The sequence below is a fragment of the Colossoma macropomum genome, unplaced genomic scaffold, assembly GCF_904425465.1.
Source record: "Colossoma macropomum unplaced genomic scaffold, Colossoma_macropomum, whole genome shotgun sequence".
In the NCBI taxonomy this organism is placed as follows: domain Eukaryota; kingdom Metazoa; phylum Chordata; class Actinopteri; order Characiformes; family Serrasalmidae; genus Colossoma; species Colossoma macropomum.
In genome coordinates this window covers 21,495,548-21,521,487 of record NW_023494806.1, presented here as the reverse complement: position 1 = coordinate 21,521,487, position 25,940 = coordinate 21,495,548, and the positions used below count along the sequence as shown (strand labels likewise).

Below are 25,940 nucleotides of genomic sequence, written 5' to 3'. Positions count from 1 at the left end.
CCTCCAGCTAGCAGCACAACAAAGCTGATTAGTTTAGCTTGTGGCCAGAACATTGCAGCAGGTAGACAATGGAGGAGAGAACAACAATGCAGGTGAGATGGCTGTGTCTGTAATATTAAAAAATGATTTGTTACTTGTTGAGCAATATGAACCATTTCTAAAACTTATCTGAGCTGGGTTTCCCAACAGCATCGTAGCACAAAGATGATTCTTAAATGGTAGAGAGAGTGTTCAGTAGGATGCTCGCTCTACCATTTAAGAATCATTTTTTTGTGCTAAGATGCTGTTGGAAAGTTTTAAAAATGGTTGATGGGTGAGCAATTTTTATATTGCTGACAACATATTAAGTCAATACAAGCATTATGATTTTTTTCTCAACAGCTCCTTTTGCATTTATCCTTAATAAGGTTATTTTGTTTAACCAGCTTTTTTTGTTCCTTGATTTGTTTGTACATCCAATGTTGCTGGCAATGAAATTTAGCCCTTTATTATCATTTCTACAGAACACAGCATATCTCAAAAAGTATTTAACCCCTTAACATTCCAGGCTTATTACATACTAAGGCTTATTATACATTAACTACAGGGACTTCAATGGAAACTCATGGAGCTTATCAGAGATTATGGAAGTATGTCCTAAAAGTTTGGGCCCATTGGCAGGCCTATGGCTCAGTAGGGGTAAATGAATAAATTCTTGTCTTTAGCTTACGCTTGGTACAGTATAGTCGGTAACAGCACCGCTGAGGTTTGATTATATGCTTCAGAAAGAACCCAGAGCAAGATCTAGATTGGCTTTTTTTGGGCAGCAGGTCTACAGTGGTTAACTATGCCATTTTTTTTTTACCTTAGTGTTTAAAATTTATTATTTTAAAAAATAATGAAATTGCTGATGTCAGTGGATGGTTTCTTAAATTTAGTGGCTGTTTGGTTCTTAGTTAGTTTTGAAATTGTGCTAAATAGTAGTCTAGGACTGTTCCTGTTATTTTTAAATCGAAGAGGAGACATAGGTTGAGCGTGCCGCAGTAAGTGATCCGCCTTATTCTTTTATTTCTTAGTGAAGTTACATTATCTAAAGTAGAAAAAAGTAGAAAAGTATTCTCTAAGCATTCTCTTATAATTTCTAATCATGTAGGTTCGGATAGAAGTTTGTCTGGAATCTGGGAGGTTTTCAATAAAGATACTTCTTGTCGGGGATATAACATATAATTTGACAAAAGTGGATTTCATACAACACTAGACCAAAAGTAGACCAATTGTTAACAAAACTAACTTTGTTTTTTGAGCACCACCTGGACAACAAGCAGTTTAGCAACCGTAACCTTCTGTAAATTTCATTGCTACCTTGGCTTGGCACAGGGCCAGAGCATATTAAAACTGCAAGAACAATTCGAATTTCAAATCAGAAATCTCATATGACATCAGCTCTTTCATCATGCAGTTAATTGGAAATGAATTTGTTCATCAATTTCTTTATCACTTAACCAGGATGTGTACCTTTTGAAGTCTTTTCCCATTTCCGTTTAATCCTATTTCACTGTTACCGTGTAACCCCTATATGTATATGTTTATAATGTAAGCATAGTTGTGGCAGTGACACTCTTCATTCCGGTAGATGTTCAACTATGCTGTTCAACTAAGCCTGCGCAGTCTTAAATTTTTGCCTTTTTTATGCAGAGGCTGTCTATAAATATTTGACAGGTATTCAATGCTGAACTATCAGTGTATTAAAAAATGTAGCATTGGTCACCTTTTCAAAAAGTAAATTTTAAAAAGTGTAATTGATATAAAAATACCATGATAATCCTCTCTCTCTCCTTGAGTCCTTACCGCACAAAATACAGCAGCACAGCTGTGAAGTTAGGTATATTCAATTTATTACTTGTATAATTTATTATTTCAGTGTCTCAAAGAGAACTGTTGTGAATTATTGTTCTGAAATGTTCTGGCCTTGTGGTTCTGAGTTGTGGTCAAGTTCGGCTTCAGCTTCCTTCCACCTTTTCGCTTAAACAGGGCTCTGGACAGATATTTTGATGATGATGCTGATGATGCATTTTATTTACAAAGCACCTTTCATTTAAAGTTGCATGAAAAAAATGCAGAGTGAGTAAAAATTGCCAAGTGCAGATTTTAAATATTTACTTCAATAACTCACATTTCTCTCGTTTTCAGAATGAAAGTTTTTTCATGAGCTTTTACACTCATCTTTACCAAGAGTGCTAATAATTATGGAGTCGACAGCTGACTATAAAATGAAAACCTTACCATAAAAGACACAGCAAAAATGCAAAACCTGCGTGTGCAGCTTCAAGTTGCCCTGTAAAGCTCAAAATAACCATTTAAAAGTCAGAGATGGTGGGGTTGGGGTTTTTTAACCCCACCTCTTTACAATACATATTTACATATTACATCACAACAAAGGCAGGTTACGCTACAAAAATACTTTGTTTTATGATGGATTTTCAATGTAACCTTTCAAAATGCAAACTTGCTTCCACTAGTTTGCATGTGTCTTCAAATCAATCAGAAGAGATGATTTACTGTCATATGCAAAATTACATTTTATTGATTATTTAAGTGAAAATAAATTAACACATCCACAATGCACAATTACTGTTTATTTGCTGAATGTAAAGCTGCACTGTAGAATATTGTTTTGTTAAAATTGAAAGAGGAAGCATTACTGGGTCAGAGGCTTAAAATATGATGAGCGTGTGCAGCTTCAAGTTGCCCTGTAAAGCTCAAAATAATCATTTAAAAGTCAGAGATGGTGGGGTTGGGGTTTTTAACACTACATCTTTACGATACATATTTACATATTAACGTCACACACGCACAGATTCAAAAAGAGGGTCCAGCTTGATGTTTAGGTTTCAAATGCAAAATCAACATTATACTGATATAGATATGATGTCAATAGTAGATCATTTAATCCTTGGAACACCCTTCACCTCACAAGTCCTGACTAAGTTGTCTTTAAATATTCTTTCAACACCCTCGCAAACATCAGAATCATCTGCTAAGAGAAGGAGTTGGTAACACTATCTGTGTTACTCAAAAATGGTGATTAAAAACAAATTGGCGTTAATTTAGTTGGCATTTATTATGTATTTATTTAATCGTGCCATCATAATAAACTACAAATTTTAATGAAACATCAGTGTGTGTGTAAATACACACACACACACACACACACACACATATATATATATATATATATATATATATATATACATATGTGCATGTGTGTGCATTCGGGAAAGTCTTCAGACCCTTTCGCTTTTTTCACATTTTGTTATGCTGAGGCCTGCAAAAATCTGCAAAAATCAAAACAATTTAAGTTTTTTCCCTGTCAATCTGCACTCAATACCCCATAATGAGAAAGTGATAACAGAATTGTAGAATTTTTTGCAAATTAATTAAAAAGAAAAAACCCTGAGCTATGACGCTTGAAATTTAGCTCTGGGGGCCTCCCATTTCTCTTGATCATCTTTGAGATGTTTCTACACCTTGATTGGAGTCCACTTGTGATAAATTCAGCTGATTGGACAAAATTTGGAAAGACATACACCTGTCTATATAAGGTCTCACAGCTGACAATGCATATCAGAGCAAAAACCAAGCCATCAGGAGGAAAGAACTGTCTGTAGAGCTCAGAAACAGCATTGTACGGAGGGACATATCTGGAGAAGGCTACAAAACATTTCTGCTGCACTGAAAGTTCCCAAGAGCACAGCGGCCTGCATGATTCTTAAATGGAATAAGTTTGGAACAACCAGGACTCTTCCTAGAGCTGGCCGCCCCACCAAACCCAAAGTAATCTGGGGAGAAGAGCCTTGGTAAGAGAGATGACCAAGAACCCAATGATCATTCTGGCTAAGCTCCAAAGATCCTGTGTCCGGATGGGAGAAACTTCCAGAAGGTCAACCATCACTGCAGCACTCCAGCAATCTGGGCTTTATGGCAGAGTGGCCAGACAGAAGCCTCTCCTCAGTAAAAGAAACATGAAAGCCCATCTGGAGTCTGCAAAAAAAGCACCTAAAGGACTCTCAGACTGTGAGAAAAAGATTCTCTGGTCTGATGAAACCAAGACTGAACTTTTTGGCCTCAATTCTAAGCGTCATATTTGGAAGAAACAAGGCACTGCTCATCACCTGCCAAACACCATCCCTACAGTGAAGCATGGTGGTGGCAGCATCATGCTGTGGGGTTGTTTTTCAGCAGCTGGGACAGGGAGACTGGTCAGGGTTGACGGGAAGCTGAATGGAGCAAAGTACAGAGACATTCTGAATGAAAACCTGACCCAGAGCACTCGGGACCTTAGATTGGGCTGAAGATTCACCTTCCGACAAGACAATGACCCTAAGCACACAGCCAAGACAACACAGAAGTGGCTTAGGGACAACTCGGTGAATGTCCTTGAGTGGCCCAGCCAGAGCCCATGAACCCAATCGAACATCTCTGGAGAGACCTGAAGATGGCTGTCCACCTATGGTCCCCATCCAACCTGACGAGACTTCAGAGGATCTGCAGAGAAGAATGGCATCCCCAAATCCAGGTGTGCAAATTTTGTGGGATGATACCCAAAAAGACTGGAGGCTGTAATAGCTGCCAAAGGTGCTTCAACTAAGTACTGAGTAAAGGGTCTAAATACTAACATCAATGCAATATTTTAGTTTTTATTCTAAAATTCTGTTTTCACTTTGTCATTATGGAGTATTGAATGCAGAATGATGGGGAAATTTTTTTTTTATTTTAGCACAAGTTCACAACATAACAAACTGTGAAAGAAGTGAAAGGGTCTGAAGACTTTCCAAATGCATAGTAAAGCACGTGCAAGACATACCACACCTTTTAAACCAAGTACAACAACTTATTTACACAAAATGCAGCTCAGGTGCCACCCAAGAGCCTCTGCGCATGGCCATGCCACGCAAGCCAGAAGCGAGATGCTACAAAATGTTTTTGGTTAGTTTCTGCCATTGTATTGTAACCAATCCCCATTTGTGCCAAATGCTTGACAAATTGCCAAGAACGATGTATTTGGAATGTCTTTAAAATGATGTTAAAAACAAACAACCTTTTAACATATTTACTAAATATTGACTAATCTGATATTTTGTATCATGTGATGTTTTGTGACATCAATGACATTTTGGAAAAGCACAAAGTTATGTTATGCTGTACCTGCATGCATCTATAGGTGTAATTGCACATCATGAAAAATGTGAGGTTTAAAAAATGATTTTGACACAGGTTTTCAACGATCCTCTTTATGGCCCCATCGAGATGCACCCTCTGCTGGTGACAATAATCGATACTCCAGAGTTTCAGCGCTTGAGGAACATCAAGCAACTCGGAGGAGGCTATTTTGTCTTTCCAGGAGCTTACCATAATTGCTTTGAGCACTCCATTAGGTAAATTTCTGATACTTGGCTGGTATATCTACATATTTATGATAGAAGAGTATACATTAATAAGATCATAATGATGTGTCTCTCATTTTTGTGAATAGTGTGGCTCATCTGGCAGGACAGCTTGTAAAGAGTCTGAAAGCTCACCATGGTTTGAATATAATAACTGAACAAGAGGAACTCTGTGTGCAGATTGCAGGACTGTGTCGTGACCTGGGTGAGATATTTATTATTAGACTGTAATGGCTAATGTGTGATGTAACACCATCAAATAACAGAAATTCAATATTGTTTTTTTTTCAATGATGATTACTGAAAAAGGTACAGCATGCACTTACCACTGATATCATCTTCTTAAGTAAATGTATCACAATGCTACTTGTCCATAAATTTAAAGGTTTATTTTACTGGATACATAGACTTTCTCAACATCAAAGTTCAGAAAAGGTTTAGCAATCATTTTATTCACACAAAAACTAGGATTGAAAGTGCATCAAAAATAGGCCAGTCTCCTGGCATGCAACAGGAAAAATCTGTAAAAAAATGGAAAAGGTACTGAATGAAAGTCAGACTGACTGCAAGATGGAAGAAAATGAGCATTTCAAATTGTTTCTCTGTAGTCTTCCTTGGCACTTTGTGGTAACCATGACATGAAATCCTACTGTAAAACAGATATAGTGAACGTTTTGTCATTATAGCACAGACATGACACTGTAATGACAGTTAAGTGTATTTTCTCTGACTCTTAGATAAAGTAAGTGTCATTTAGCTGTAAATCTGTGTTCCAAAACAATGACACTGCAATATGTTTTTTTCCAACTTAAAAAAAAAATCTTTTAAACTAGAGGTGAGCATTTACAGGAGTACACATAAAAATATTTATAAAAGACATTCGCAAGTAAGAGGAAATAAATAGTTTATTGGAAAACTACTTGAGTAATAAAGGTATTTAAAAGTCAAAATAATATGTAGATTTTACAATAATAATGTTCTTTCTAGGGACAGTCCTAATGTTCATGTTGAACGTTAGCTTACATTAATAGGTGTAAACCTCTGTAACCAGTAAATATTCACAGCCTTCAAATTGTATAACTTAGACACCCATATAGTACATTTCTACCATTAAAATTATTAGCAACAAAAGGAATTTATCCAGCTTTGATTTTCCTTACCCATTTATATTCCTCTCGTAATCATACTACCAGACGTCATCAGGCACATCATGACCACAGAAAAAATAAAACTGTAATTGAATTTTCATTGTAAGGGGCCAGCTGATTCAGCTTCAGGTTTCTACATGCGCAAGACAAATTGCCACCCAGCCTATGGCAAAAGCCCCTGTCAATGGAGGCAGAGAGTGGCCTCTCAGTATTCACGAGGAAGCAGGTTCACCTGTGCCTATGGCTATTTAAGAAGAGCTCTATGTCTGCTCTGTCTTAAGTTTGCCTTACTACATGCTGCCTCTTAAAGGAGTCTTTTTAGTTTGCTCATCTTCTCTATGCTCGCCAAACAATTCCACCATCTTCGGGTGGCCCCCTGTCACATCAAGACTGAACCAGAAATATGGACCCAGCAGAGCCTTTGTTAACCAGGCTGCTGCATCAGGCAGGTATGGGCAAATTACAGCAAATTCACTCACAACCACTTTCTGAGCACTTGTGACAAGAAACAGATCCTACTTTGACATCACCCCATGTGGCTCCAGATGCAACTCTTTATTCTGAATGACATCCGCTTTCTCCTAAGCAAAAAGAAGGGGGACGGTGCATGGTGCTAGGGGTCCTTTCATTATATTCACTTTAATTCAAGCAACAGTCCTCCATTTTCTTTTCAGTCATGCCACCGTAGCCTAAATGGAAAGTTCTCTTTCCAGGCCTTCTTGATATGGGAACATTAGCCTCCCGAGTGTCCAGACATAAGCCACTTTACCAAGCTGTGAGCAAAACCTTTGACAATCAGAATTCTCGTCTCCTCGACATTCGGCAGGGCAGTCATTCTGTGGTTGATTATGCTACTGAATTTTGGAGCTTGGCAGCTGAGATCCATTGGAGCACAGATGCACTTATGGCCAGATACCAACAGAGTCTGGTGATAGAACATAGAGACAAGCTTGCTACTCCACATCTGGCTTCATCTCTCGAGAACCTATACGAGTTGACTCTGAAGCTGGAAAATCATCTCAGCGTGTGGTGCAGGGAGCAGGAAGCTCAACATCTATGAACACAATATCATCTGAGTTAGTCAAGGGGATGAATGGAAGACAACCATCATAACCCCGTCAGATCTCTATGAATATTTAGTTATGCCCTTTGCACGAATGAACACCATTCAGTCTTCGAGAGGTTCCACCTGCACCGGAGGTCTGGTGGACTTCCGAACCTTGCACAGCTCCCAGTCAGTGGACCTGCCCATAAAGGGGTATGCCTGCATTTGTTTTTTTTAAATGAGTGAAAAATAAATATTTCAGCAAACAATTTTATACATTTCAATTACCTTCTAATTTTTCTCCAAAAAACACATTAACTGTTTTCTCTGTCACTATTTGTCATTCTGCTGTGTGGGCGTGGACCCCAGTGGGTTGACTGCCAGCCTCAGCATCAAACAAAACCTCTTGGATGCTGCGCCATTTAAGGTGGAATGGGAAAATTCAAACAAGAAGCTAGCAAACAGGAAGCAAACTTCAGCCTCAAAATGATCTGAACACAACCTGGATGAACATTATACTGGCATGTTATTTTCCTTTGTTGGGCGGGGTGCAGTTGCCCTATAAACAATAGAAGATGTTGGGGTCTCGGTGAATGGCGGAGTCTGTGCTTCTGGTTCTCTAGTTAAATTAAATTAGAGAACACAACAATTCATATTTTAAGGACATAAAAGTTCATTTCTTACATGTTGATAACTTGATTTGCAGAGAATTAGATTAGCCACTTTTTAATCATGGTGTGGATTCCACTGTTGACCGAGACTTTTGCTGGCAGGCTTTTACCCGGCTGGTTAACCAGGTCCAGCAAACATGCTTTAACTATACACAGCGGGAGCTAAATGTGGGGAAGTCAATGGCAATTTCAAAACTGTCAGTGCATCACAAAAATTTAAGTGTATATAAAAATACATCTGCCACTGCCTTGCACTTTAAATGCAAAATATTGGATGGTAGGTAGCTAACATTAATGTAAGGTCAACAAGCTAAATTAGATAACAAAATAAGCTGGCTAATGATAGCCTGCACATTTTGTTACATTGTCATTGTAGCTACACTGTAAGTGTCAGAAAAGCTGTTCAGCTTGAGTTGGATGGCAAATCCAGAGCTGTATTGAGCCTACTTTTCAAATCAGCAATACATGATTGCTGCAAACTCTTGTACTGGGTGTCACTTCAAACCCGTAAAGTAATTTGAGCCATTTTTATTTGGTCTCGTTATTTGGAACAGAACGAAGAGCGGTCTCCCTGTTGCATTCAAAAACTGAGCACTAAATGAGTGCCATCTGGTGCAGCTATAACATTACTCAAGTAGAGCGATGCACAGTCTGTGAAGTGTGGGAAAGTCAGTTGATTTCACAGTTCCTGAATATGCAATATAAGGTAGCTTATGATTTGCTGTAGATCATGCCAAATAAAGTGTAATTCCTAATCGGTGTTTAGGGGGCAGAATACAAACAAAACTAAAATGTAGGTCAATTCATGCACTCTGAAGTGTTGGACCGAAGCAGAAGTGTAAAGATAATCACGTATTTTGTGCTAATACAACGTTTTGAGTAAGGAGAAAAAATCCTGGCTGGGCCATTACATATTTTTTTTCATAATGACTATGAATAATATGCAAATAAGGAAAAACCTTAATATTTCAACTTTTATAATTTATTAGTTATGAGCTATGAGCGTGAAACAATCTAACAAATATTAACTATTATAAATTATTACTTTTCTATAGCTGTAATAATTACTAATTATTTGCATGTAACAAATCGTTGTTTTGTGACATTTACTAATGCATGTAATTATTAAGAATCATACGACAATTAACTATAAGATAATTAGTAATTTGCTAAGTGTAAAGGCATGTTATTAGAAATTGCTACCCTAATTTTGTCATAAATGACAATGGCAGTGTACCCTGTTCACTAAACATGGCAGTTTTCCTCATTCCTCATTTTACTTTCTTAAGCTGAAAGTTTGAAGTTTACACCTGGCTTTCTGAGGCACCATGTATATCCTGAAATAGCATTGTCCAATTTACGAAATGATATTGTAGATAAATCTGTTGGTCTGGAAAAAATAAATGGGTAATGCTAGTATATTTTATTTTATTGATTCTGTTCTGGATCCCATGTTAAGGAAAGGAAATGTTAAGGTAAGTTGAGCTTTTTATATTAGCTTTAATTGTAATATTACTATTTAAAATGATAAATTATTATTTGTAATTGTTGACAGGTCTTTCTTATCTTTAGGCTAATGAATATCTAGATATTGAGATTAGAAATCTAGAAATTGACATTGCTTACCAATCTGAGTTTGTTTTTTCTCACAATTTTATTTAATAGGTTGTAATATGTAACATCTTGTGTTTTTAAACATTTCATCTAAAGTCTGAAAAAGTTTTAAGATTTAAAGTTTTAACTGATCAACATCAATGCCTGTTCATCTATGAGAATGCTAATGCCTGCAATATTAGAAGAATTTAATTGAAAAAAATGCATTAAAAGTCATTTTCATCTATTTCAATCATTTTTGAGTGATAGGGTGTTGGGAATGGACTTTATTTTGATGTTACTAGAAAAAGAAAATGTTAATACAATTTATGGGTAATAACCAATAACAAATATTGTTGCAAATGCGTAGGCTATACATGGTTTTAGTGTCTTATGCCTTGCTCCAACAGAAATGTTCTTGACTAATCCCCATTTTTTTAAATTGTTGCTGATGGCTTGTCGTTAAAGCTTTAAACAGTTTTGTTAACTTCATGTGAAATGCATCTTTCTTTCAAACCCTATAGAGATATGACAGGTTTACAGAATCAAAATTCATCTAGACTCACAATTGCTGCCTCTATATTCTGATAGAATATTCTCGATTCCCTTTGACAAAAGTAAGGTGTAAATCTTATCATCTTTAATTAGCACAGAAAGAAATTCTATATTCTACATACAAGATGCCACACAGGGTGTTTTCAGCTGGGACATTTAAGTTCCTTAAAGAAACATGTTTGTTAATGATATCTGTGAATGGAGGTGTAAAGAACTAATTTGAATCAATTTAAAAAATATTAATATAAGGGGTCCTCTTACATTTTGTATGGTTTCTTTAAACTTTAAAAAGGTTCTTCACACTCACATATCTCATTTACAAACATGGTTCTTTAAGGAACCATCTGGTGAAAGTTTTCTCTAACCCCGATGGCACAGCCATCTGTGGCCAGGAGTCCATTGTTGTCTTTTCTCTATCTGGGTGGATAGTCTTTCTTGTCCCCCATCACTCATCACACTGCTATATGGGTGTCTGTTAGCTGACATAAGACAGTTGGTAGTTAGTGTTCTCATCAAAGCATGCTGAGCTGTCCAATGATGTTCCATTAGCGGCAGTTTGAAAAGATGTGGTGGTTTCACAGAAGCTCATGCTACCTTTACCCTCCTATTGTTTCCAGTATTGTTTGATATGGGGAGACTTAGCTAGCAGGTAAAGTTTGAAATGACTAAATCGGGTAGAAAATTGGGAAAAATGACCAAAAACATGCCAAAGAAATATTCTCTAGTGTCTCGTAAAGAATCCTTTCTGGAACCTTTGTTTTTCAGAGTTTGTATTTTGGAAGCTGTTTTATTGTTGTATAAAATGTTAGGTAAGGATTAGATTCTAACAATCAAAACTGTTGTATGTTTCTCAAACGAAGGTCATGGTCCATTCTCTCATGCATTTGAGGAATTCATGAAGAAAGTAAAGCCAAAGTGGAAGGTACTGAAACTGAATTTGAAAAAAACTGTCTCGTTTTACAATTGACAAACACTAAAACAGTTGTAACAGCTCATTATTTTTCATTTATTATTTATATAGGACTTTTGAACATCTCAAATGTATTCTTCTATCGTTTATCTACATTTAACTGTGAATTCCCTTCACAATTACAGATTACTACATAATATGTGTCAGATAATCTAATCTGCACCTTAAACTCATCTCATAAAAACACTAACCTGTTTCTTTCCATGTTGTAGCATGAAGAGCAATCAGTCAAAATGTTTAAAGACCTCATTGGAAAACATAACATTAAGGAGAAGATGGTAAATGAAGGATTAGAAGAGAAACACTTGAAACTGATTGAGGCTCTTATCAATCCAAGTAACAAGGACATTCAACAGGTAAACAGGAATTATCTATAATAATGTTTACTTAGTAATAGTAATAATGTAATGAGACATTGTTTTAATGAATGTGCTTCCAGTAAGTATGCAATATCAGAACAGCAACTTATAAAGTATCATAGCTGCATAAGGTTTGCAGCACAAAGTGCAGTAACCATATGCAAATTGTGTAATAGTATAAAAGTGTGCAAAAGTTCGCAAAGATCATGCTTAAAGGAACAGTTCGCTGATTTTACACATCAAAATCTATATCATCAGCACCAGAAAAAATTTCTGACAAAAAAAAAAATGTTTTCAATGCATCCAGTGAATCCAGAAATAGCCATTTCTGTGATATTAAAATCAGAGACCAGATCATTACAGGAGGTAGTTAGAGCTGTATTCAATGCATTATTATAAACATTTTTCTGAGTTAATGTAAAGCTTTTTCAAAGAGTTTTCTTACACTTTCTTCCTTACTTCTAAACTGACTTGAAAGAATAGGCAGAAATGTTCTGATATGATATTCCAAGGTGGAATATCAGAGATGTGGGACATGTTTGTATTTAAACCTTTAGTGACCATCAGATCCAGGATGTGACCTAGCTCGTGTGTAGTGCTGCCCACATGCTGCTTCAAATCAAATGTCTCTAGAAGTCTTATGAATTCTACTGCGTTATTGTCTGATGGATTATCAATATGTAAGTTGAAGTCTCCAGAGATAAGAATTTTATCATAACTTGTGGATACAACTGATATTAGTTCTGCAATTTCTGCCACTATTTCACTTTGGAGGTCTATACATTACAATTAATAATACAGAGTTGTGGCTAAAAAGGTTGACCACAGCATACTCAAAAGACATAAATTCACCATTTCACAGTTTACATTTTCACTGAGCCACGTTTCTGAAAGAAACACAGTCCTCTGCTCTTCAATAAGATCTCAAATCAGAAAAGTTTTGTTATTTAGTGAACTTACACTGAGCAAAGCGAGGTTTAATTTACTGCTTACTACACGTTTTTGGGGTCGACTGGTCTTTTGTAAAGGAACAGGAATTAGATTGTTGGCGTTTTGGCCATATATGTTTTTCTTTGATTTTCTAATTCCACAGGGTTTGATGCCTCTAATAGTGTTATTGGAACAAAGCTTCTTACATTTTTAAGTGTTTTATCTGTCTCTGTATCGTGGAAATTCTTTGTACTGTTCTTAACCTGACCAGTGTAGGCATCCTTCTCCCTTCATAGCTAGCAGCTAGCAGAAGTGCTGGATGACACACATCTAAGTGACTTGAAATGCATATTATGTCTCACTCACTACAGAAATGCTTTGATTGCCTGGCACAAGCAATTATGATCATATGCATATCTGCCATGACGCATGACACATTGTGTAGTAAACAAGGTAAACCATAAATGAGCATAGACAACAGGTTTAGAAATTCATATTTATTAAACAGCTAGAATTGCAATGCATTATATAACCTACATTGATGCTTCCTATTATTTATCCTTGGAAACCTTTAATAAATTTGGCCAATTTGATGTTAGGGCCATATTCCTGGTAGCTAGTTTAATTAAACTACGCTTAAACCAGACATTCAGAGTTGAAGTCTCAGAGCTGAAGTGTCTCTAACTCCTAAGTGAAAATATTGAAAAAAGCCAATACTTTGCCTTGTAGGACGAGCCTTACTTGCAGCAGATTGTGGCCAATCCCAGAACCGGCATTGATGTTGACAAAATGGACTGTTTAATTCGGTGAGTTTTATTTGTATGTATTTTCTACATGTGAAATAAAATATTTAAGATTGATTTCAAGTATATAATGAACATAATGTATGTTCTATATTCCTTCTTTTTTCTCTTTATTCAGGGATTGCCACTATCTGGGAATGAAATATAATTTCTCCCCTGAACGTTACATGAAATTTGCACGAGTTTGCACTAATGAGAAGGGTGAAAAGCAGATCTGCATGTTAGACAAGGTAATTTTAAATGCACAGAAAATATAGGTCAGAATATTTGGAAACTATATTTTTAATGTTTTTTCTCATCCATCAGGAAGCAAGCAACATATACGAGCTCTTTCACATTCACAACCTCCTTCACCATAAGGCCTACCAACACAGGGATAAAAAAGCAGCTGAACTCATGTGAGTTAATGATTCTACGAAATGTGACCGAAAGAGTAAAACATTCTACTCTCTCTGTATTTATCATCATAATACACATGATTTATGAATAAATTTGACTTTATAAAATGAAACATGCCTTGACGTTTTCAGGATAGTGGATGCGCTGAAAGCAGCTGAAGAAACCTTCCAAATCTCTGCTCAAGTGGAAGACCTCCAAGAATACATGACTCTCACAGGTTCTCTTTCTGTCTCTATTACAAATAGAATATACTGGTAACATTGTAAAAATCAGCCAGTACAAACGTAAATAATCTCACACTGTTAAAAAAATTAAAAATCGTTTATTAAAAAATTTGAAAAAAAGAAGAAGAAAAATTAAACTGTTGGGACCATAGTCATAGTCAATACCCCTGATCAAATTCCGTGTCTTGTTGATTTTAAAAGTGAAAATAAGTTAACACATCCTCTACAGAGAACACACTTAAATATGATTTTTTTCTAGAAATTCATCTCAATTTAACATTTATGGAAAGAGTAAAAATTTATGTGTGTATATATACATATATATATATATATATATATATATATATATATATATACACACACACCGATCAGGCATAACATTATGACCTTGTTTCTACACTCATTGTCCATTTTATCAGCTCCACTTACTATATAGGTGCACTTTGTAGTTCTACAGTTACAGACTGTAGTCCATCTGTTTCTCTGATACTTTGTTAGCCCCCTTTTACCCTGTTCTTCAGTGGTCAGGACCCCTTATGGACCCTCAAAGAGCAGGTACTATTTGGGTGGTGGATCATTCTCAGCACTGCAGTAACACTGATGTGATGGTGGTGTGTTAGTGTGTGTTGCGCTGGTCTGAGCGGATCAGAGACAGCAGTGCTGCTGGAGTTTTTAAACACCTCAGTGTCGCTGCTGGACTGAGAATAGTCCACCAACCAAAAACATCCAGCCAACAGCGTCCTGTGGGCAGCGTCCTGTGACCACTGATGAAGGACTAGAGGATGACCAACTCAACTTTACTCTGACTTTACGTCTGTAAGGTGGACTGACAAGGTAGGAGTGTCTAATAGAGTGGACAGTGAGTGGACACAGTGTTTATCATCACCCAGAATGTGTTCAAGCTCGCCGTAAAAAGGGGCGTGGTCACTTTGGTTTGTGTCGTCGGATTCTTTAAATTTTGCTTTGAGACTTTTAACTGCTCTTCAATGCTGCAGCCTCGTTCTCCTATGGCCGCGTTCGGCCATTTCTTTCAAAATCTCTTCAAACACCAAGGGTTTTGGAAAAGTCTCTTCTAATTTTTGTACAGAAATATCACCCCAAATGTTTATGAGGCTCAGCAGCACGGAATAATGACAAACGTTGTGTTCGATTGACGTAAAAGCCACGTGAATTCCGATCTGGCTGTTCAGACGATTTACATTGAGATATGCAGAGCATATTTACAGTACGAACCTTGTCAGTGAACTATGAGGGCAAAACAACTAAAAAACCCAAAAAAAACAAAAACAAAATAATCGTTCATTAATCATAATCGAGGTAAAACATTCAGTTAATCTTGATATTGATTTGAAGTCATACCGCCCAGCACTAATTGACACACGTAGTGAACACGGACATATATTAACATTAGCAAAAATGTACACACATTTATAAAATTATCTGTGAGACTTAATCATTAAATCTATGGATGTATTAAAGACTCATCCATCTGTGGCTACACACCAGATGTCAGCAACCATCAAGTCCTTCTATACAATGTATATCCAAAAAATGTATATCCACACCATAATACCTTTTTGCTAGGGGGTCACTATTAGAATTGGGCATAAAAAAAGCGTCCCAGTCAGGCTGAGTCTTTCAGAAGTGAAAATAAGGAGGGGTTCACCACTCTGTGAAAGACTGAGTGGGCAAACAGCATCGTCTATGGTGCATACAGTGGTGAACAGTAATGAAGTAAATGTAATTCGTTACTATACTTAAGTACTTTTTCCGTGTATCTGTACTTTACTGTATTTCCATTTTGGCTGACTTTTTACTTTCACTCCACTACATTTCAAAGTCAAATATCTTACTTTTTACTCCACTACATTATGCAAAATCTGTCGTTCCTTTTGACTTATGTGTCTATAAAAATGTTACGTAAAAACGAAAGAAGCACAAAGCAAGCACACCAATCAAGGTACAGCGCGCACTTTGTTTTGAGCTTGTTTTGACCTGTTGGACAAATCTACCCAGTACAAGCACACGGTTCAACATCAGTGCAGTAGTGTAAAATTTTGGGAGTGTCTATTCAACATAAATGATGGAACTAACCTAACTTTGTGTAAATAGACCACAATACAGAAATATGCACACATATGCAGTTGTGACTGGCATGTGTCTTTTTTCTGAATTTATACAAAGATTTCACTTTATAGTAAATTTGTTTTGGCTAGTTTATGTTTATGAACAGAGACCTACAGATGCACTATAGTAAAGGAAAACTCATTTGTGAACCTGTGATAAAGCAAGTTGTTGTAACTATGTTGCAAAAAAATCTTAAACTGAAACCTTACTTGTTTACAAAAGGTTATTTCAGAGCCTCTTGGTTTTACCTAATGGAAATTGACTTCAGTGTTTTGTGCTTATGATAATTTTAATAGACATCAGCGTCAGACTAATTAATGACATTCTATTAAAAGATTGGTTTACCAAGAGTGACAAGGAAGGACTTCTACTTTTACTGGAGTAATATTTTACCCTGGGTATCTCTACTTTAACTCAAGTACATGATTTGTGTACTTTGTCCACCACTGGGTACATAGTGTTTCATCATCTACGATAGATAATATCTTTAAAAGATTTAGAGAATCCAGAGAAATCTCTGTATATAAGGGACAAGGCCAAAAACCAATAATGGTTGCCCGTGATCTTCGAGCCTTCAGGCACTGCATTAAAAATAGACACGATTTTGTAGTGGAAATCACTGCATGGGCTCAGGAACACTTCCAAAGAGCACTGTCTATGAACACAGTTCATCGCTGCATCCACAAATGCAAGTTAAAACTCTACCATGCAAAGAAGAAACCATATATAAACCAGATCCAGAAATGCCGCCGCCTTCTCTGGGCCTGAGCTCTTTTAAGATGCTCTGAGGCAAAGTGGAAAAGTGTCCTGTGGTCCGACAAATTACAATTTAAAAAAATCTTCTTGGAAATCATGGACAATGCATCATCTGGGCTAAAGACCCTCTGGCTTGTTTTTACTGCACAATTCAAAAGCCAATATTCATGATGGTATAGAGGTGCATTAGTGCACATGGCATGAGTGACTTGCACATTTGCGAAGGCACCATTAATGCTGACCAATATTATACATGTTTTGATAACATATGCTGCCATCCAGATGACATCTTTTTCAGGGAAGGCAAACCAGATTTTGCATGTATTACAGCATGGCTCTATAGTAAAAGAGTCTGTGTGCGAAACTTGCATGCCTGCAGTCCAGACCTGTCACCAATTGAAAACATTTGGTGCATTATGTAACAAAAAATATGACAAAAAGTATGACAAAGCAGATGCAGCTGAAATCCTGTATCAAGCAAGAATGGGAATATATTTCACTTTCAAAACTACAGCAGTGTCTCTTCAGTTCCCAAACATTTACAGAGTCTTTATATTATTTTCAATTAAATATAGGGTTTATATGATTTGCATATCATTGCACTCTATTTTAATATTTTTGGAAAATGAGGTTGTATATTGCCTGGCCTAAAAATAAGCATCAATGGGATTTAAATAAGCAAATACCCCCGAAGACCCTTTGATTGGATAATTATTGCAGTGATTAATATGTTTCAGCTTGCAACAATTCTTTTAACCTTAATTGGTGCTGTGAGTAACTTCTTAATTCTTAAACAACCATGTCAGAAGACATATCCTGGGGTCATGGAAAAGATGTTACTGTGTTTCAAAAAGGCTAAATTACTGACTTGCATCAAACAAAGAAAACAACTAATGGAGGGATAGTGGTAAACCATTAAAAAAATGGAAGAAATTTGGTCAGAAAAAAAATCTTGAATGACCATGATCGCAGATCACTTAAATGCTTGATAAGGTAGAATCGTAAGAAAGTAACAGTAAAAATCATGGCTATGTTTTGCAGGAGAAAGAAAAAACAAACTTTACTTTTAATGTAAGTCAGTGGAACCAGACATCTTTTCATGTCATTTTGGGCTGTTTCTTTTGGTTCATTTATCGTGAAATTTACACAATTTAAAAGGAAATAGGCATCTTCAGATTATGTCAAAAACTGAAAAATGACAAAAATGGAGATACGAGGTTTTGTTCTGACAGCAGCAATACTATATACTTATATATATATATACTTATATATATATATATATTATTTTTTATTCCTTTTTCTGTTATACAGATGACATTCTTCAACGAATCATACACCACCAAGACAACATGGACTCAACAGACTCAAACCCTGAAGATATCCTCAAGAGAATTTTTCAACCTGGCATTCAAGGCGTCATTGGTGGGAAAATATTAATATATATACATATATATATATATATATATATATATATATATATATATATATATATATGATTGTGTGTGTGTGTGTGTGTGTGTTAGATTTAATGTTTAGTTTTTCCTTTTCTGTAATACAGGTCGCTTTCTTCAAAACAATCAGCCAAAAGAAGACACAACGGACTCAAAACTCAAAACAGCAGAGAAAGCACAGAAAATCATCAGGAGAATTTTTAAACGTGATTTTTACAAGTTCGTTGGTGGAAAAATACTTGAGCCTGAGAACGTGAGACAACTGGAAAATGCTGAATCCCAGAGAGTTAGTCAAACTGCTTTTTAAGTTGACAGACATTATTATTATATGACCACCTATACATTTTAAATCTCTCATAGAGTTTTTCCCTAGCCAGCTCACTCAAACACATTTGGGCCCACATCCCACAGGACAAATTGGTTAAGAACCAACAGGCATTCTAAGTACCAGTAGAAATATGCAAATTTTACAATACATACTGTTGTTTTTGCATCACAATACATTTTTGTTACAGAATAAGAAAAGAAATGGTAACATAACTTCAATCATTTTATATTTTTTTGTAAAGTTTTTTTTTTTTGTTTTGTATTTTGCATAAGTCATTTTCTTAGAAGATAAAGAAATTAATAAAAACATAGAAGCAATGGTGCAAAATCTATGAAAATATACCAGTCCAAAAAAAGAGAATAAATAAAATGTAAACTATATTGCTACATCTCAACATTAGATGAACTGGGCATTACAAGTTTGTTCAGAATCTGATCTCGTGTTTTATATAAAGTGTGGCTCTGACCTTCTGACTGAAATGAGTGAGAGGGGATTTTCTAATGTGGCTCAATCACTCCCAGCAAACTGTAGAATACACAACCAAAAAGAAGTGGACACTACAATCAAATAGAGGTAGAATCTGCAATCGAATACAAGTGCATATCTTAAAGTAGCTTTTAACATCCCCACAGAGTGAGAAATTTCTTTTCTGCCAGTTCAGAATCTGCACTTAGTGGCTGCTTGAATCTTGTGACTCATGAGACTTGCTAAGACTTGTGTTTTTGCCACAATCCTGAAGTTGGCTTCCTATTCACTAGTATTTTAGTAAAATTCTCTGATGCACCCTAAATAGAGCAGCACATAGGACATTCGAGTCTATTTAGTACAGCTTTATATAGTGAACTATCCCTACAACCACCTGACCACTGAGTAAACTTTAAAAACACACAAAACAACAGCAACCAACATGTATATTTTATCTGTTCTGATCAACTGTGTTTGAAAACGCTTTGTACTTAGATTCAGCGGCAACAAACGTATCAGTCCTATTCACAGTTATTTCTAATAAGTCAGAAAACACCAAATCAGAAAACCAAAAGCATTTTATACACTAGCCTAGTGGTGTAAGCAGAAATAACTTTTTGGGTAGGCCTTTGAGAAGTGGCCACCTTGGGGGTGAGGGGCTAGTTACCTTTTTTCAAATGCATTTCAAACCACCAGGCTACAGCATAACAACAGTGCAGTCATCATTCCAACACTTCTGCCAACGATAGCCAGACTATTCACATCAACAAGAATACTATGTTTACATAAACCTAACCAACACTGCAACACCTTTCACTGTAAAGCATGCATCTACTCACCACAGTTATAAATTTTGCCCAGTGAAGATGACTTAACAGTTCAAGTTGGACTGCTGAGATGTCGAGGAAAAACAACACAGCAAACTTAAAACCGAACCCATCAACCCATCTTCGACTAAAGCATACTGCCTAAGACAGGAATGAAAAAATGTTTACGGACCATTATATCTTACCTTTGATGACTTTTTGCACAGGAGTAGACGCTTGATATGTATTTGATATTTAGACAATGCCATTTTGTCTTAGGTTTTGTTAATTTGTTTTTGACTTAGAAAATTTTTATTTTTATTAGTCTAGGACATCTTTTCACCACAGCTGAAGCTTTAAATTTTTAATATATAGTGCGCTGCTAAAAAAACCGTAAGCTTGATAGCAATGGTTATTAAGCAGTGAAGGGCTGAGAAAATAAGTCTAAGTTTCTTAATTTATCCAAGGCAGGATGTTTTTTCCAGTTTCGGGAGCTGCACAGTGGAGTTTTTAGTTAAGGGTTATCACTTTTAGGAACATGTATTGTGTTAAACAGAACTATAGAAAGCATTCCTGATATCACACATTTTATAGCATGAAATCAATCTGTATTTGATTCACAGTGTATATTGTCTCGCAACCCCTATGTTGAAAAAAATGAATATTAATATCCGTATCATGACACCCCTAATAGTAAACTAATAAAGCACTAGCTGTATTTTCATCAGAGGAAAACTCACCTGCTGGAGGTCATGCATGTCATTAGCATGGCATGTTTTCACACTCTTTTACATTTTCTATGTGTTCGGGGAAAAAACAATAGTTGAAAATTCCCCACAGAATCTTTTCTAGGAGACGTTTATTTCTTAGTTTTAAAACAAAGCAATCAATGGGCCTTAACATCAGACTACATTTAGTCCATACTTTGCTTGCATTTAGTGTGTTTTTGTACCTTTCATAAAACCATCATGATGCCCTTTTCCTACCATCTTTTCACTATCAGGAAATGCTGAGAGAATGGTTGGATCAAATTATGGAATATAAGCCTCTGCCACTCAATGCTGACGACTTTGAAGTTGTGGTAAGTACAGTAAAACATGCACACACTGCAGAAAACTTAATTTGTATTACATTCTGTGGTTGAACTTGGATCTTCTGTGATGACCACTAGAGAACAATGCCACAGACTTATAGTGTACTACCATTTCAAGCACTGAAATGCACCTTAACAGCTTCCATGTTTTAATAGTTCCTAAGAATATGTTTCTAAATAGACAAGTAACAGTAATAATGTGCTACTTATCAAACTAGGAAACTAGCAAAATACTATTTGACATTCCCAAATTAATTTTGCGTGGCATGAGACCAAATAGAAAAGAAAATCCCAAGGTATAGTACTGTTCAAAAGCTTAGAATCACTTTGCTGTAAATACTGTAATTTTTCCAGTAATAACATATATAGTGTAGATACCAGAAGATATTTGAAGAGTTTTTATTCAATATTTTATTCAATATTTAATATTTTCTCTGAAACAACAAGAAGTTATTAAATGATAACTAATACACTGTAATTATATTGTTAGAGTAATGTCTTGATAAGTCATCTGCCGTCTTTTCAAATACTAGGCATTCTCGGTATTCTACAGCTTTCTCATCTCAAATCATCTACAGCTTTGCTCATCATTCTGTACACATCTCATGTCAACATTTCTTCATTTTGTAGCGCTTCCTATAAATTAGTTGAAACCTACGAAGTTGTACAGTAGTAGTATCTTAATAGAATCATTAGGGGTTGATGCACATAGTGCCCCTAATCAGACACACAAAATGACAAAAAATCAGCCTGATTGTGATGAAACTTTGCAAGCTTATGTGATACACGGTTCTGAGGTCATCTGTCAATTTCTGCACATGTATGTCATTAGAGGGTGTGCTGCATCTTTGAACAAGATTTTAAGTGGATCCATATAGACGACTTGATAGCTTGAAAATTATTTTCACCGTCAACCAATCAAATTATCAGTATGCATTTAACAGGCTTAACATTGACCACTGATCATGAACCATGAACGGTATGTCCACAAGGGAACTTTCATCCTGTAAAATTTTGACAGATCTGGCCACTGGGGGGCGCTATTCATGTTTTAAACAGTTAAACTAACTATATGCCATCCTCCTCTCAACTTGTGGACATGAAACTGGTTCCCTGCAGTGAGATGTTCAACTTTGTTATTACAAATGTTTTTTTCAAATGCATAGTTTTATCAATTCTTTTGAAAACATCTCTTTTCGAAGTAGTCCTACAATTTTTATCCAATCATTACAAAATTGGTTTTTGAAATAATCTGTAGCTTCTGTAGGTAAATAATGATCAAAAATTGTTGCCTTTTTTGTCTACTACAGTTTCCACATATCTGTCAATTGTTGTGGCCATAGTATTTCTCACTTAATTTGCAAAAACTTAAGAACAGTTAGTCTGACCACCAAAAAAAAAAACACACCTGCATACATTGAGATTCCAATGAGGCATGCAAAATTTGACATAGTTTTACTTTTAGGGGGTGCTACAGTGCACAACAGCTTAAATTCATTAAGAACAAAAAAATCTTATTGCCATTATTTTCTGTGTTCTACTGAAGAGAAATGAGGGGCTTTTTAGCTTAACAACTATGCAATTACAATTCATGCCAGAACTGAACTGCTTGTCAAGCATTTTGCAGGGGTGGAAATCCCTATTTATGTACATAACCTTAAGTAAAAGTACTGTTACTATAGTGATAATTTACTTGAGTACAAGTAAAAGTATTAGTAAAGAAAATTACACAATAGCAAATAAGTAGTTTATTGGAAAACAACTTGAATTATCAAGTTACTGTTTTTATCACAACTAGAAAATGTTTCTGAATTGACTTGGGTACATCATTGGAAATAATTTGTACTGACAAAACTAAATCAGAACAATAAAAAAAGTTCTGTTTCCTGAGACTGATCACAGTATGCTTCACTAGTGCACATTTACAAATCTTTCTGTGAACTGTGCAAGAAACCAGGTTTACAATAAACAATATGCATTGGTTAGATGATTATATAAGGCTTCCTAGGATATCTGTTTCCAGCAAAGCAGTTTAGAATCCCTGAAAGGCTCTGAGGAGTTTGTTATTGTTAAATTAGGTCTATTTCTTGGTCTGACTTTACAAAAAAACATATTATTTAAAAGTCAAAATAATAGGTAGATTACACATATTAATTAATTACAACATTAATAATGTAATTTTTAAGGACAGCTCTGCAGCCCATTAGCTTCCTGAACATTAGCTTACATTAATGGGAGTGAACCTCTACAGACAGTAAACATTACATTCACAGCCTTCACACTGTATAAATTCACCGATACCTGTATAGTACATTTATATCATTAAAGTCATTATCGACAACAGCAGTTTATCCGGTGCTGCTTTTCTTTATTGTGATATATTTCACTGGTAATCACACTAAGTACTTCACACACACTCGGACATTTGATTTTACTTTATTTGACATGTAAAGTTAAACAGTTGAACAGGCTGTCATACAAAGACAAAGGCAGAGAGATAGAGAGAAAAGAGTTAAGTGACCAGAAGGTTGCTGGTTCGATCCCCTGAGCCGACAGTACATGACTGAGGTGCCCTTGAGCAAGGCTCCTGACCCCCAACTGCTCCCCAGGCGCTGCCAGGGCTGCCCACCGCTCAGAGCAAGTGTGCTCACTGCCCCCTAGTGTGTGTGTGTTCACTAGTGTGTATGTAGTGTTTCACTGCACGGATGGGTTAAATGCAGAGGTGAAATTTCCCCGTTGTGGGACTAATAAGAGTCTCTTTATCTATTCTTAATGCCAATAACCTGCTCTGCTTAGTCAATTAAAGCAATATTTTTCTGATGCACTTTCCTTAATTATTACTGTAACTATTACTGACATTATTATTCCATCTCCATTATTGCAGCTTATCAAATTTAACTACGGCATGAAACGGAAGAATCCAAATGATGTTCTCCGATTCTACAAGGAAGATAATCCAGACCAACCGATACAACTGCCCGAAGATGAGGTACTACATTCAAGAACGTTTTCTGAGTGTTAGTTAATTTTCTTCAAAAGACTGCGAATTCCCTAGCCAAAAATTGGTAAATTATTCACTAGCAATCAGTTTTATGAACTGGAATTTACATGCATGGATTTGTCCATAACCATATTGGTGCCTCTGCAGGTCTCATATCTCCTGCCTCAGAAACTTGAAGAAACCAAGGGCATGCTTTTCTACAAGGGAGATGATGTCTTTGTTGAGGAACTGGCCAAGGAGTATATTGAAGTATTCTGGTAAGAACTGCAAAAGATTTCTGAAGATCAGTGAGAGGCTCTACTCACCAAAAAGTCACAATGATGATGAGAAAACTTGAGAGAGAATGCTGAAAGCACTAAATTAGAGGTGTTTCAGGTGGTGCCTACTGTATATACTGTACAACTTTTTGAGTAAACATTATCTTTTCTCCTCCATGCTTTAATGTTTCCAGGACAAACATGATGGAGGACTCCAAGGCAAAATGGCTCAGTGAGATCTTTCCCTTTGCTCGTAACCAGCATGAGTTGAAAGATTTTATGGTCAAGAATTCATTTTTATAGTTAGTTGAGGCTCTGGGCTCCCAAGTGGTGCAACTATGCAAAACTGTACAAAAATTGTATCTCGGCAAGTTTAATCCTCTTAAATCAAAATAACAGATACATCTAATATTTCTCATTTTGAAGTTGTTGTAAAAATGTTACAATATAACTTAATGAGTACATATCTTACATTTTTTGAGGTCCACATATAACAATTATGTGATTTTACACACCAAAAATCCTAATTCATGTGTACATAAGCATCTTCCAAAAGTTCTTGATCCCTTAGAAATATAGAGGCTCCTTTACAGAAAAAGGAAAAAACCTACATAACTTTTAATGTAAGTCAATGGAACCAGACTTTTTTCCATGTAATTTTGGGTCTTTTCTTTTGGTCCATTCATGTACACACCATGTAAAGGACAACAGACAAAAATGGAGATATGAGATTTTCTTTTGACAGCATATATATATATATACATGAGCCTTATTAAGCTCTATTTTATGTGCTTAATAAGTACAATGAATTTCTGTCTTTTTCATTACGTCTCATTTATCTTTTATGTATCTTATAATGTGGTTATTGATCTTTTCTCTTCCACTTAATCAATTCAAACGTAACAATAACTGCTTGTTGCAAAGTGCCTTCCAGAGTTATCAGAACTCAGGATGTTTTAAGCTTAGCTAACTAATGTTATTTTATGTAATTATTTATTTTGTTTATTATTTTCTTATATTATGATGATATGATTACTGTTGGTTACTGTAGTTGGAAAATTGGTATTTTATTTCTTTATTTGAGAATCATTACTTTTGTAGTTTTAGTTTTCTTCATCTATGGAATGTAGAATGTGGTTTTATTCTGTGGAAGGTGGCACTGAATTTATAGTCAGACCATACTGTACTTGATAAAGGAGACAAGAACACTTGAGCAAAAGAGGAGAGAAATGGTTCAGCTGGTAACATCTTGTAACAACTGAACTGTACAGCACACACTGTAACTGTAAGCTCTCCTCTATAGTACATGCCTTGGTCAACTTTATTTAGGGAAATTCTAGTGATTCGCAAAACACACACATTCTAACATGTTACTTATTCTGTTTCAACTGTCCAAAGATAAGAGGCAGCACTGAAAACGGCTTCAGTTTAGATTTTATTTTTAAAAATGGAAATCTGTCTCTATAACATCCTTATGATTTATTTTTTTATTTCAGAAATAAACATGTTATACATTTGTGTGTTTTTACTGTGTGT

General features: G+C 35.8%; 1 protein-coding gene across 1 annotated transcript; it reads left to right on the top strand.

Annotated features, from left to right (window-relative positions):
- On the top strand, positions 1 to 25,940 carry LOC118827776 (deoxynucleoside triphosphate triphosphohydrolase SAMHD1-like). Its single transcript, XM_036599243.1, has 15 exons — positions 1 to 92; positions 5,254 to 5,414; positions 5,513 to 5,628; positions 11,296 to 11,357; positions 11,618 to 11,761; positions 13,424 to 13,500; positions 13,616 to 13,727; positions 13,804 to 13,895; positions 14,028 to 14,113; positions 18,315 to 18,425; positions 18,562 to 18,740; positions 21,057 to 21,134; positions 24,031 to 24,135; positions 24,295 to 24,404; positions 24,599 to 25,940. Exons 1-15 carry the CDS (start codon positions 69 to 71, stop codon positions 24,705 to 24,707), a joined length of 1,566 nt encoding a protein of 521 aa, XP_036455136.1. The 5' UTR covers positions 1 to 68; the 3' UTR covers positions 24,708 to 25,940.

Coding starts and splice junctions, on each gene's coding strand:
- LOC118827776 (XM_036599243.1), top strand. CDS start 69: ATGGAGGAGAGAACAACAATGCAG. Junction 11,358..11,617: donor AAGTAAAGCCAAAGTGGAAG/GTACTGAAACTG, acceptor TCCATGTTGTAG/CATGAAGAGCAATCAGTCAA. Junction 14,114..18,314: donor AGAATACATGACTCTCACAG/GTTCTCTTTCTG, acceptor TCTGTTATACAG/ATGACATTCTTCAACGAATC.